The sequence below is a fragment of the Heterodontus francisci genome, chromosome 23 (genome assembly GCF_036365525.1).
Source record: "Heterodontus francisci isolate sHetFra1 chromosome 23, sHetFra1.hap1, whole genome shotgun sequence".
NCBI classification, from domain to species: Eukaryota; Metazoa; Chordata; class Chondrichthyes; order Heterodontiformes; family Heterodontidae; genus Heterodontus; species Heterodontus francisci.
Window position 1 is genome coordinate 44,900,439 of NC_090393.1, and position 14,522 is coordinate 44,914,960.

The window sequence follows — 14,522 nt, forward strand, 5'->3', positions numbered from 1 at the left end:
TAAACAGCAACATGATAATGGCCAGTTAATCTGTTTTTGTAATGTTGATTGAGGGATAAAAATTGGCCTAGACACTGGGGATACCTCCTTGCTCTTCTTCAAAATATTGCCATTGGATCTTTTACATCCACCTGAGAGGGCAGACTAGGCCTCTGTTTAACATCTCATCCGAAAGTGCAGTACTCCCTCAGTATTGCACTAGCGTGTCAATCTTGATTTTTGTGCTCAAGTCTGGGAGTGGAACTTGAACCCATAACATTGTGAGTCAGAGACGGGAGTGCCACCATCTGACCAGCCATGCCTGATTGCATTCACTTAAAAATTCCGTGCCTGATGTTCATGAACTATTGTGAAGTGAATTGAAACTTTTAATTTTAACACTCACAAACAAATATACTGGTGTAGGTTCAGCGCTTCCTAAGGCTCTGATTGTTTACATTGATTTATGCCCATTTTAAGTTTGGGTGTCTTCTAATGAGATTGGGGGGGATATTTGCATGTCACTTAAGATTGACAAAATGGATGTAGCCTCAGGCACAATTTCAGGTACAGCTTCTCGATTGCTCTTCTAATGAAAGGATTAATCAGATATCCTGAAGTCTGCTAATGTTATTGCTATTGATTTCTCGTTATACTGTAATAATATTAACCTTTAGACATTGCCTGTTAAGTGGTGCAGTTGAAGCCGCTTTAGAAACAGTGACCACTGAACTGTTGAACTCAGACTGACCTTAAAGCAATGATCGGTTTAGTCAGTTAGGCAAACCTATTTAAAAGACTTGCCAGTGCATACTGATCCATATATTTCAGAGAACTTTAATGAGTTGGTAGCAAGTGCAAGAAAAAGTTAGTTATGCAAAGGAAAATATCTGGGTATGAATCATCCTTTATAATTGGGGTTTCATTAGACGTATGAGACAATATCATGTTGAGAACTGTTATGCAAGATGGCAAAGGGCTGTTTTGTGAAAGAAATGGCTTCTGTGGAATGGGAAGCTCTTTACCCAGCATCCATAATGGCAGAGAAACCATTCTACCTCTGGGCTTGAATTACAGTAATGCTACATCAAAGGCATAATTTGGCAGATTTGGAAAATAAATGAAGGCATGTTGTGGATAATAGTATTTCTCAAAGGTTTTAATCTATTCCAGAAACTCGTTCTCCAAGATGATAAAGTGACTGTTATTAATGTTGCAATATCTTGATCCTTACACCATAGTTGAAATTGATTTCTGCTTTTGGGTTTGGGAAAGGAAATACAACAGTGGCAAATACTTATTAACAGTTCAGAGAGTAAAATACAGAATTTGTGTTTTTTAATTTCTCATATTTGAAGTACTGTGGCGCATTTGAGTATTATCTGTGGCTGATTTCTTTTTACAATGTTCTGCAATTCAAATTGTTCATTTGCAAATTCTAATTGTGAACTATTGTAATGCTCAAGGTTATGTGCTAGTCCTTTATTATGGCACCAGTGCACTTTCTGACACAAGATAAATGTATAAATCTGTTCAAAGAACCATGATCTGAGTTGATTCAGTGAAAAGAGCTTCCCTTTAACTTGGCTGTCCCCTCTTTTGTACCCCTCTGGCAGTTATATGATGCATTTTATTTATCAGCAAGTTGTGTGCTTTTTATTGCCTATCTTAAAGCCCAAATATTTTCTACTTTCTCTTGATTGCACACATCCAGCCTGTAGAAAGACACACTAAAGATTTTGATTGACTGTGATTCTCTCCTTAATGATTTTTTTCTTTTAAAGCCATTACTATGAGTCATCAAAATTATTTTTCTTGTTCCAGACAGAGCAAGTGGAAAGGAATTATATTAAAGAGAAAAAGGCAGCAGTGAAGGAATTTGAAGATAAAAAGATTGAGTTGAAAGAGAACCTCATTGCTGAATTAGAAGAAAAGAAAAAGATGATTGAGAATGAGAGACTAACGATGGAACTCACTGGAGGTGTGTAACAGAAAGATTTAATATCCTTTGCAATATTGCAAGGAAACATGAGTTGTTAACATATTGGCTTAGATTTTGACCAGATTGAATTGGGCTTGTCCACTAACAAATAACTTTTAAAAACAATGAATTGGCTGGAAAATTGCCTTTATTTATCATAGAATCTACCTGTAGTGTGCAATATGAGAATGTTTCATATAGACAAATAAAATACATTTTGTTAAATTCTCGATTAGTCATTTAGAATTTTGTTGCAATGTTTGCAAACTATACTGTGCAAATTGGATTGTTTTACATATATTGTGCTATAGATTTATTCTGCTAATAGTTAGCCCTCAATACTGCTAACCACAATACATCTGTTTATTATTACAGATTCTATGGAGGTGAAGCCAATTATGACCAGGAAGTTGAGGCGGAGACCTAATGATCCTGTTCCAATTCCAGACAAAAGACGAAAACCTGCACCTGATATCCTTTTATGAAATCAAATATCTACTTTTTGGAATGGTCGAATCACTATTGGTCTGTTGTGAAATTAAGGATTATTTGGTATGTTTTAATTATTACAAGTGTTTGTTGCAGTAATAATATTCAAAACTTCAATGTTTCAGTTTTTTAAGCTTGTTTATTTAAAATAATAGACTATTCTCATCAAAGTAAGCAAATCAAAATGGTGAAGAATGGCATAGCTGTTCATTTTTAGATCATTTTTCTACATCAAATGCTTTTGGCAAAACTATTTCTTGTGCAGTATTGTGTCCTAAAACCTTCATTGTTGACAAATATTTGCTGATGTTGGATTTCCTCTTACATCAAAAGCAAAAAAAAATTTACACTATAGTTGCTTTGCTGATGTGGAAGGGTCAACCCTCTGCAACTGTTAGGTTTAAAACTTCATTTTTAAAAATGCCCAATCATACATTTACTATAGTATCACCAGGGCGGCGCAGTGGTTCGCACTGAAGCCTCACAGCTCCAGCGACCTGGGTTCGGTTCTGGGTACTGCCTGTGCAGAGTTTGCAAGTTCTCCCTGTGACCGCGTGGGTTTCCGCCGGGTGTTCCGGTTTCCTCCCACAGCCAAAAACTTGCAGGTTGATAGGTAAATTTGCCATTGTAAATTGCCTCTAGTGTAGGTAGGTGGTAGGGGATTTGGTAGGGAATATGGGATTAATGTAGGATTAGCATAAATGGGTGGTTGTTGGTCAGCACAGACTCGGTGGGCTGAAGGGCCTGTTTCAGTGCTGTATCTCTCTATGACTCTATTTTTAAATCATGATTTACAAAGTGTAAGAAAATGGAAATGTCCTAGATTTAATCTGCTGGATATATTAATGCCAAACACAGAACAGCCCTTTTGTGGTCTCTTATTGTAAGCATAGACTATTTTAGAATAAAGATTGAAGGTTATTTCTTGAAAGGATGCAAAGGCTTCTGTCAGAATAATAAAGTATTAGCTGCACCAGGCTGCTTGCATTTTTGCCCTCCCTTAAGTGCGTGCCCTATTGGCTTTTGATAATGTGATTTAAACAATACCAATTGCACACTTATGATAAATAGATCCATTCGGTCTGTGTTGGAAAGATTTTTTTTAAATTTAAGAATGTTTATGGGGCAAAACACTGTGTTCCTAGAACCTGTTGTGGATCAGAGTCTATGAAGCAGCTCGTGTCCAGATGCAGCAAGACCTGGACAACATCCAGGCTTGGGCTGATGAGTTTTAAGTAACGTTCATGCCAAGCAAGTGCCAGGCAATGACTATTTCAAACAAGAGAGAATCTAACCATCTCCCCTTGATGTTCAATGGCATTACTGTCACTGAATCCCCCATTATCAACATCCTTGGGGGTTACCATTGACCAGAAACTGAACTGGACCAGCCACATAAATACTGTGACGAGTAACTCACCTCCTGTCTCCCCAACGTCTGTCCACCATCTACAAGGCACACGTCAGGAGTGTGATGGAATACTCTCCAGTTGCCTGGATGGATGCAGCTCCAACAACACTCAAGAAGCTTGACGCTATCCAGGACAAAGCAGCCTGCTTAATTGGCACCCCAGCCACCACCTTCAGCTTCAGTCCCTTCACCACAGCGCACAGTGTCAGCAGTGTGTACCATCTACAAGATGTACTGCAACTCACCATGGCTCTTTCGACAGCAACTTCCAAACCCATGACCTCTACCACCTAGAAGGACAAGGGCAGGAGATGAATGGGAACAGCACCACCTGCAAGTTCCCCTCCAAGCCACACACCATCCTAACTTGGAACTATATTGCCGTTCATTCACTGTCGCTGCGTCAAAATCCTGGAACTCCCTTCCTAACAGCACTGTTGGTGTACCTACACCCCAAGGACTGCAGCAGCTCAATGAGGCAGCTCACCGCCACCTTCTCAAGGGCAATAAGAGGTGGGCAATAAATGCTGGCCTTGCCAGCGATGCCCATATCCTATGAACGAGTAAAAAGAGAGTGCAATATGAATTTGTGGAAACCAAGATCTGAATGATTTCCTACAAGGTAGATTTCTTACCTTGCGCAGGAGATTGGGAGAGATGCAGAGTCTGAGTCCCAGAATTTGGGTTCTTGGAATTGAATGCAATTAGAGTGCAAATTGGCCTGATGATACACCATATGACTGACTATAATAACGGAGGCCTGGAAATTATGTTTGGTGACCAGACAAGTGGGGAAAAGAAAAAGTAAGAAGGACTTGCATTTATATAGCACCTTTCACAATCAGCGGACGTCCCAAAGCGCTTTACAGCTAACAAAGTGCTTTTTTTGAAGTGTAGTCGTTGTTGAAATGTAGGAAACGTGGCAGCCAACTTGCACACAACAAACTCCTACAAACAGCAATGTGATGCTCACCAGATATCTGTTCTTTGTGATAGTGATTGAGGGATAAATATTAACCAGGACACCAGGGATAACTGCCCTGCCCTTCTTCAAAATAGTGCCATGGGATCTTTTATGTCCACCTGAGAGGGTAGACAGGGCCTTAGTTTTAACATCTCATCTGCAAGACGGCACAAGTTCTTGATCATGATCTTGTTGAATGGCGGAACAGGCTTGAGGGGCCAAGTGGCCTATTCCTGCTCCTAATTCGTATGTTCGTATGTTTGTTTGTACCTGTAACAATACAGCAGTCCCTCGGAACTGCACTGGTGTGTCAGCCTAGATTGTTGTGCTCAAGACCTGGAATGAGATTTGAACCCGTGACTCAGAGGCGAGCGTGCTACCAACTGAGCCACGGCTGACACACACAAGAAAAAACAAAACAAGTTAGATGTTTTTCTTCAAAGGATCACAGGGTATCTTTTAAATTTTTGTGCTGCCATGTATTAATCGGTGTAGGAAGCATTTTTTTGTGTTCTCCTTAACCATCAATACCGCAGTTAAATTATTTGTTAACAGATGAGCAGATTATGGAGGATCTGCGAACTCTTAATAAGGTGATTTACTTGGATACTTTGGAGATAAAATAAATAAGTGATTATGTTTCACTTTTTTCTAACATAAGGCTGTTATGTGCACAGGATATCTTATGCACTGAGGTGCTGCATGATGGGCTTTGTTGACATTATTTGGATAATACAATCTGCATAAACCCTGAAAGGAGAGAGTTACACCTATTACATTTAAGTGCAACACTGTACAAAGTAGAAAATATACAGGAATGTACTTCTATAAACTAATAATTTTACAAGCTATGTTCTCTGCCTATTACCCTAAATATTTGCATACAAGCTGGCCTGTGAATAAGATGATCCTTTTACTTTCTAGCTGATTTAAAAAAAAATCCTCCATAGAAGACAAGGGCCAATGTTCTAGGAATCAGTTACTGGCCAAATATACACACAATTCTCTTTTTAACTGATGGTTGATCATGATTTTTTCTTAAACTATTTTTCAATATATGAAGCAGGTCCTACCTAGACCCTGGTTTTTGACAAGGTTCCACTCGACTACACTGTCGGGCAGGGTCCAACCCCACTGGAAGATCAGTTATTTCAGTGCCAATTGAAATTGCTGGCAGGAATTTATCTAATTGAAAATTGCAATTCTGTTGCAGTGGGGGAAGCTGCAGTTGGCAAGCTGGGCTGAGAGGAATAGTTTATTTTGATAGCACTGGGGTTGGGCCAAGTTTTGTTTGAATGAAAGTTTTGATCATCAATATATTTTAAGTAGTTTAACTAGTTAACAGCTTTGTTTGGGCAGTGGTAAATGATTACTGATAAGACACACACCCCTGAAACAGTGACATAGTTAATTAATTGCTGAAGGTGATGAGGGTCTGAAAAGTTTGATTCTCAGGGTGAGTAATTTATTTTTCATTTTATTCCCTACAGCTCAAATCTCCAAAAAGACCAGGTAGTTATGCTTTTTATAATCAATTCCCATGTGGTTACAAAGCTGTTCTTTCGAAAATATTTTTTGCAGGAGAAAACAAAAGGTAGTGAAACAGAATAGTTTTGTTGATCCAGTATGCATTTTAACCAATTGCTTGTTTTTTTTTGGGCAGCATCTCCATCTTCTCCTGAGCACCTTCCCAGCACTCCTGCTGAATCGCCAGCACAGAGATATGAAGCACGAATAGAAGATGGAAAGTTGTATTATGATAAGAGATGGTGAGTTAGGATTTTGCATTTTTCTTATTCACCATTTACTGCACCATTCTTGACATGGAATCATAGAAAGTTTAAGGCACAGAAAGAGGCCACTTGGCCCATTGTGTCTGTGCCGGCTGAAAAACAATCCACCCATTCTAATCCCACCTTCCAGCATTTGGTCCATAGCCCTGCAGATTACAGCACTTGAGGTGCACATCCAGACTCCTTTTGAATAAGTTGAGGGTTTCTGCCTTAACTACCCTTTCAGGCAGTGAGTTCCAGACCCCTACCACCCTCTGGGTGAAAAGGTTTTTCCTCAACTCCCCTCCAATTTTTCTACCAATGACTTTAAATCTATTCCCCCTAGTCACTGACCTCTCTGCTAAGGTAAATTCTATAGGTTCTGGAACAGTTCTTGCAGATTAGAAGGCACCAAATTTCACCCCACTATTTAAGAAGGGAGGGAGAGAGATAACAGGGAACTACAGACCTGTTGCCTTACATTAGTAGTAGGGAAAATGCTACAATCTATTCTAAAGGATGTGATAATCTGGGCATAGTCAACATGGATTTATGAATGGGAAATCATGTTTGACGAACCTATTGGCGTTTTTTGCGAATTGATAAAATGGAGTCGGTGGACGTAGTATACTTGGACTTTCAGAAGACTTTTGATAAAGTCCCCCACAGGAGGCTGGCCAGCAAAATTGAAGCACATGTACAGAAGGTAATATACTGGCATGGATTAAGGATTGGTTAACAGGCAGAAAACAGAGAGTAGGAATAAACGGGTCATTCTCATGTTGGCAGGCTATAACCAGTGGGATACCGCAAGGATCAGTACCTGGGCCCCAGCTGTTCACAATATATATCAATGATTTGGATGGGGACAAAATGGAATATTTCTAAGTTTGCGGATGATACACAACCAGATAGGAATGCATGTTGTGGGGAAGATACCAAGTGGCCTCGAGGATCTGGACAGACTTGGGGAGTGGACAAGAACATGGCAGATGCAATATAATGTGGAAAAATGGGACATGTTGCAGCTTTAACCCTGTTGTGACATAAACTTGGGTTATTTTAGTCATTGGTTCTTGAATTTGCAAAAGAAGTGACCAAACATATATTACTGAATTCTAATTGTTAGATTATAACAATCCAGTAATGTGACTATATTTTTAAAATCTTGAAAGATAATGCCAATATCCCAATGTGTCTCTGTAAATTCCTATAAAAACTTACCTTTTTTTAATTGTATGACATTTTTGGGTCCTTTTTTAAAACAAAGTGACTCCTGACAACACAGCCCCGCTGCCGAATTCATCAGAGCGCTCCCAGTTTCGCACATGCGCAGAACAGATGCTTGCTGCCAGTATGGTGCTGCGCATGTGCAGTCTGCGTCAGCACCTGGCTTGCTGCGCGAACACGACTAATACACGCATGCACACAAATTAGTCATTCGTTGATCATCACTCCCAACACTCGGCTGCCTCCTGCATCTGGTACCCACTCCCTCCAGTGATCGCAGCCTTTATTCCCCGCACGGGGGAAGCATGGAAGAGAGAGAGTGACAAGGTAGGCAGGGGAGGGGAGGGAGACTGCGAGCGAGGTCACGGATTCTGTTGAAATGCACACACAATCCTGCACATGAAGCTATGCTGGAGCTCAGGTCTAAACACAAAGCTCACTGAAGTGATGCCAGATCAAGTTGTTGATCTGGCTCTTATTACAGCACAGAAGCAGCTCACTGCCGGTGTTCATGCTGAACACAAGCTCCCAGGATTTATCTGTTCCAACTTCCAAAATGTTAGAAATCTCTTTTTAAAATGCTCACTGGTTTAAAATTTGGATTTGTGTCCTGAAATAATGGTCAATAAAATTCATTAAACAACCTGTTGCGAGGAGCAGGAGCGGGGACCAGAAGTGGCCATTTTGGTTTCATTTGTTTTCATTTTTGTGATATATTGAGCAGCGCCATCTTTGCTCCTGCCAGTTGCCAAAGCGTCACAGACAGTGACGTTACAGTGCTCGAGGCTGCATTTGTGCATGTGCAAGTACTGCGCTACCTAGTGGTTGCGTTGTCAGCAAACGCAGCCTTTAAAAAAAAAAATCCTGCTGCTTTCTGCATATAAACTAATAGGCCAGTAGATGGTGGTACATACCCACGATTTCCAAATTTTCATCTCAGCATTTTTAGCCGGTGTCCATAATTAAAATTCATTGAAACAATCACCTGACTACCCGAGTTGTTTTTCCAGGAATACATATATGTACCACATTCTGCAAATGCGTGCTTCAGTGATCAAATGTTTAAATTGTCTGGTATGGATTGATATGAAAGAAAAAAGCTAATAAGAAATCATTGAAACATCAACATAATAAAATAAATTTTTTTCCAGGGTGAAATTCTTGACATGGGCTCACTTAATTGCATCTCTGAATTGGTTCACTAAATTAGGAGTTGTCCTAGAGATATGCAGAGGGTGTGGAAAGTAAACATCAGCGGTCTTACTATATCCCCTCCATAAATAAAGAAAAAGTAAATGTGTATAGTCCCATCCACCATAATTTTTTCCAAATAGAATATTGGTATACAGTGTTCTATCCGACTGCATGTTGCTCTTCTTCCCCAAAAATACAAATACATCTGTATCTATGGTTCATGAGTACTTGTTTAAAAAGCAAGTAACAGAGGTTTATTTACCCAAATTCAATAGGAATGGATACTGCTGACCATTTTAAATTTTCCTTGAACATTTCAATTATTTGGTACAAATTGCCATTAATGGCTGTGACTGCATAACTTCATTGAAGTAGTGATGTGAGGCTTAGTTTGAGGGCTAAAGTGATTGACAAAAGATATACAATATTGATTCTTTTCCTCTCTAAATTACTACTCTTAAATTTTACTCCCATCACGTTCTATCTGGCTGGTGCACTTCCATAAATGTGGTGGTGTTCCCTGATTGTATTATGTTCAAATGGCAATCCTGGGTGTTGGGGACTGTCAGAAGTTAGTATATTAGCATTGTAGGTAACAGGCTATTTCAGAGTGCAAAACTTTCCTTGAATTCCTGTTGCAGGACAGAACAGCCTTAGGGGTGAAGGGAATCATCATGCTTGTTAAGCAAGTTCCTCAATTAATTTGTGTGCGATCAACCCATAAAGTCTGGCCCTGTACAACCATCCTTTTGATAAAATACCCTAATGTTATCTTCACAAATAAAACTAAATAACTTGAAATGCTCCAAAATAATACTATTAGCACTAACTTAGTTAATTAATAGAGACAATAAACAGATGTACCTTGCACACTTCCACTTATCCAGCTGATTGGAAACCCCTTGTCCTAGCTCTCACTTTACCCTGCTTGTTACTTTGGTAATCTTTAAATAGTAACTCCACTCCTTTTCCAGTTAGGGGCAGCAGATGGCTTTTACTTTCTTAATCTGTATTCTTCAATTTCCTGGTAATGAATCAGATGGCTGTTTAAGATTCAGGCTTGCTTCCTTCATTTTTAAGTTTTTTTCAGCAAAATGGTAGTTTTCGTAAACAGATATTTAATAATATGCAAAGACACTGATTAATTTAACTTGGATTTCCATGTCAAAACAACACATGAGGTAGCCCACTCATGCTAGATAGCCCTTTTCCTGCCCACACATTTAAACTTTTTGCATGTGATAACGATCAGCTTTGTATCTTTCACTATCTTCTTTCACCAACTTTGCTTTTGCCTGCAATTCTGTCTTTGGACCTCTGGCTTCCCATCCATCCCTGGTTGGAGCCCTTGAGTAGCTTCCTTGTTTTGTGGCTGGATATTTAAGTCACTCTTCTATGATGCTGTTGACTGATATACTCCTCACCCTGTACAGCATTGTGACATTATTTATCAGGTCTTCTCATCTTTTTTTCATTATTCTTAAGCATTGAATGTGAAAACTAACCTTTCAAAACAGGCAACACACATACTCCATTAATGGGGTTGAAACAGCTAAGGATCGTGTCATGCAGGCCCCCACCTGCCAAGAATGAGCCATATGGACATTAAATTGCAAGGTATTGCTGGGAAGAAAAGGCCTGTGACAAGGGGGTGCCAGGCCCTTGGCTGGAAATTCATTTTTGCATTTTAATAGACAGTGCTTGTAGACAAAGGAGCTATTCCCTGCTCCAATTCAATCCACAAATGGACATGGACCGACCAGTTAGTCACATGATAAACTGGCTGCTATAGTTTTGAACTGAGAGCCTGTAAAAAGCTGTTTGCTCCTGGATTGAAAAGACCTCCCTGGCAGGCTTGCCACAGCCTCTCCTGCCTGCTCCCCAGCTCTTTCTCACAGAACTCCAAAACCCACCGAAGACACATGAACCGTAAGAGAGAAAGGTCTCCCACAGTGAACAAGATTTAAGAAGATACTGGGCCCCAACGAAAAGCAAGATCTACCTACAATCAAAGGACTGTACAGTGAGCTCGAAGAACCGTAACAACAACTCTTCAGATATTGCCTCAAACCTGTCCACTTTCCAGGCAGTCAGTGCAGGAATCCCCTGTGGCTATCCCCCTCTCTAACAAGTATACCGTTTTGGATACTGTTGGGGGGGCTGGCCTATCAGGGGAAAACAGAGCAGCCAGAGCAGTGGCACCACGGCTGGCACTGTTGTTCTGCAGGGAGGGACAAAGCGCAGAAGTGCAATAGTTATAGGGGACTCTATAGCCAGGGGCACAGATAGGCGCTTCTGTGGACGTGAAAGAGACTCCAGGATGGTTTGTTGCCTCCCTGGTGCCAGGGTCAAGGATGTCTCTGAACGGACAGGGGCATTCTGAAGGGGGAGGGTGAACAGCCAGAGGTTGTGGTACACATCGGTACCAACGACATAGGCAGGAAGAGTGACGAGGTCCTGCAAGGGGAGTTTAGGGAGTTAGGTAGAAAGTTAAAAGACAGGACCTCTAGGGTTGTAATCTCGGGATTACTCCCTGTGCCACGTGCCAATAAGGCGAGAAATAGGAAGGTAGTGCAGCTAAACGTGGCTGAACATCTGGTGTAGAAGAGGGTTTCAGATATCTGGATCATTGGGATCTCTTCAGGGACAGGTGGGACCTGTGCAAGAAGGACGGGTTGCAGCTAAACTGGAGGGGCACAAATATCCTGGCTGCGAGGTTTGCTAGCGTCACTTGGGCAGGGTTTAAACTAGTGTGGCAGGGGGATGGGAACCAGAGCAGTAGGACAGCAGGTGGAATAAATGAGGGGGAACTAGTAAATAAGGCCAGTAAGACTGAGAGGAAGAGCAGGCAGGGAGATGTTGCTGAGCACAGTGGGACTGGTGGTCTGAAGTGCATTTGTTTCGATGCGAGAAGTATAACAGGTAAGGCAGATGAACTTAGAGCTTGGATTAGTACTTGGAACTATGATGTTGTTGTTATTACAGAGACTTGGTTGAGGGACGGATAGTATTGGCAGCTAAATGTTCCGGGATTTAGAAGCTTCAGGCGGGATAGAGGGGGATGTAAAAGGGGTGGGGGAGTTGCATTACTGGTTAAGGAGAATATCACAGCTGTACTGCGGGAGGACACCTCGGAGGGGTCATGCAGCGAGGCAATATGGGTGGAGCTCAGGAATAGGAAGGGTGCAGTCACGATGTTGGGAGTTTACTACAGGCCTCCCAACAGCCAGCGGGAGGTAGAGGAGCAGATATGTTGACAGATTTTGGAAAGATGTAAAGGAACAGGGTTGTAGTGGTGGGTGATTTTAACTTCCCCTATATTGACTGGGTCTCACTTTGTGCTAGGGGCTTGGATGGGGCAGAATTTGTAAGGAGCATCCAGGAGGGCTTCTTGAAACAATATGTAGATAGTCCAACTAGGGATGGGGCCGTACTGGACCTGGTATTGGGGAATGAGCCCTGCCAGGTGGTCGAAGTTTCAGTAGGTGAGCATTTCGGGAACAGTGACCATAATTCCATAAGTTTTAAGGTACTTGTGAATAAGGATAAGAGTAGTCCTCGGGTGAAGGTGCTAAATTGGGGGAAGGCTAATTATAACAATATTAGGCAGGAACTGAAGAATTTAGATTGGGGGTGGCTGTTTGAGGGTAAATCAACATCTGACATGTGGGAGTCTTTCAAACGTCAGTTGATTAGTATCCAGGACCAGCATGTTCCTGTGAGGAAGAAGGATAAGTTTGGCAAGTTTCGGGAACCTTGGATAACGTGGGATATTGTGAGCCTAGTCAAAAAGAAAATGGAAGCATTCGTAAGGGCTGGAAGGCTGGGAACAGACGAAGCCCTTGAGGAACATAAAGACAGTAGGAAGGAATTTAAGCAAGGAGTCAGGAGGGCTTAAAGGGGTCATGAAAAGTCATTGGCAAACAGGATTAAGGAAAATCCCAAGGCTTTTTATACGTATATAAAGAGCAAGAGGGTAACCAGGGAAAGGGTTGGCCCACTCAAGGACAGAGGAGGGAATCTATGTGTGAAGCCAGAGGAAATGGGCGAGGTACTAAATGAGTACTTTGCATCAGTATTCACCAAAGAGAAGGACTTGGTGGATGATGAGTCTAGGGAAGGGAGTGTAGATAGTCTCGGTCATGTCGTTATCAAAAAGGAGGAGGTGTTGGGCGTCTTGCAAAGCATTAAGATAGATAAATCCCCAGGGCCTGATGGGATCTTACCGCAGAATACTGAGGGAGGCAAGGGAAGAAATTGCTGGGGCCTTGACAGAAATCTTTTCATCCCCATTGGCTACAGGTGAGGTCCCAGAGGACTGGAGAATAGCCAATGTTGTTCCTTTGTTTAAGGGTAGCAAGGATAATCCAGGAAATTGTAGGCTGTTGAGCCTTACGTCAGTGGTAGGGAAATTATTAGAGAGGATTCTTCGGGACAGGATTTACTCCCATTTGGAAACAAACGAACTTATTAGCAAGAGGCAGCATGGTTTTGTGCAGGGGAGGTCGTGTCTCACTAACTTGATCGAGTTTTTTGAGGAAGTGACGAAGATGATTGATGAAGGAAGGGCAGTGAATGTTGTCTGTACGGACTTGAGTAAAGCCTTTGACAAGGTCCCTCATGGCAGACTGGTACAAAAAGTGAAGTCACACGGGATCAGAGGTGAGCTAGCAAGATGGATACAGAACTGGCTCTCATAGAAGACAGAGGGTAGCAGTGCTTTTCTGAATGGAGGGCTGTGACTAGTGGTGTTCCGCAGGGATCAGTGCTGGGACCTTTGCTGTTTGTAGTATATATAAATGATTTGGAGGAAAATGTAGCTGGTCTGATTAGTAGGTTGCGGACGACACAAAGGTTGGTGGAGTTGTGGATAGTGATGAGGATTGTCAGAGGATACAGCAGGATATAGATCGGTTCGAGACTTGGGCGGAGAAATGGCAGATGGAATTTAATCCGGACAAATGTGAGGTAATGCATTTTGGAAGGTCTAATGCAGGTGGGAAGTATACAGTAAATGGCAGAACCCTTAGGAGTATTGACAGGCAGAGAGATCTGGGCGTACAGGTCCACAGGTCACTGAAAGTGGCAACGCAGGTAGATGAGGTAGTCAAGAGGCATACGGCATGCTTGCCTTCATCGGTCGGGGCATAGAGTATAAAAATTGGCAAGTCATGCTGCAGCTGTACAGAACTTTAGTTAGGCCACACTTAGAATATTGCGTGCAATTCTGATTGCCACACTATCAGAAGGACGTGGAGGCTTTGGAGAGGATACAGAAGAGGTTTACCAGGATGTTGCCTGGTCTGGAGGGCATTAGCTATGAGGAGAGGTTGGATAAACTCGGATTGTTTTCACTGGAACGACGGAGGTGGAGGGGCGACATGATAGAGGTTTACAAAGTTATGAGTGGCATGGACAGAGTGGATAGTCAAAGCTTTTTCCCAGGGTGGAAGAGTCAGTTACTAGGGGACATAGGTTTAAGGTGCGAGGGGCAAAGTTTAG

At 41.8% G+C, this 14,522-nt stretch overlaps 1 protein-coding gene across 2 annotated transcripts in view; it reads left to right on the top strand.

Annotated features, from left to right (window-relative positions):
* Nucleotides 1–14,522, top strand: part of suds3 (SDS3 homolog, SIN3A corepressor complex component) — a 63,563-nt gene that overhangs the window by 38,678 nt on the left and 10,363 nt on the right. For both annotated transcript variants that reach the window (XM_068055186.1, XM_068055187.1), the window contains exons 6-10: nucleotides 1,804–1,960; nucleotides 2,336–2,431; nucleotides 5,356–5,417; nucleotides 6,315–6,336; nucleotides 6,488–6,593. In XM_068055186.1, the coding sequence (XP_067911287.1) occupies nucleotides 1,804–1,960; nucleotides 2,336–2,431; nucleotides 5,356–5,417; nucleotides 6,315–6,336; nucleotides 6,488–6,593 (443 nt within the window). The remainder of the gene's footprint in view (nucleotides 1–1,803; nucleotides 1,961–2,335; nucleotides 2,432–5,355; nucleotides 5,418–6,314; nucleotides 6,337–6,487; nucleotides 6,594–14,522) is intronic.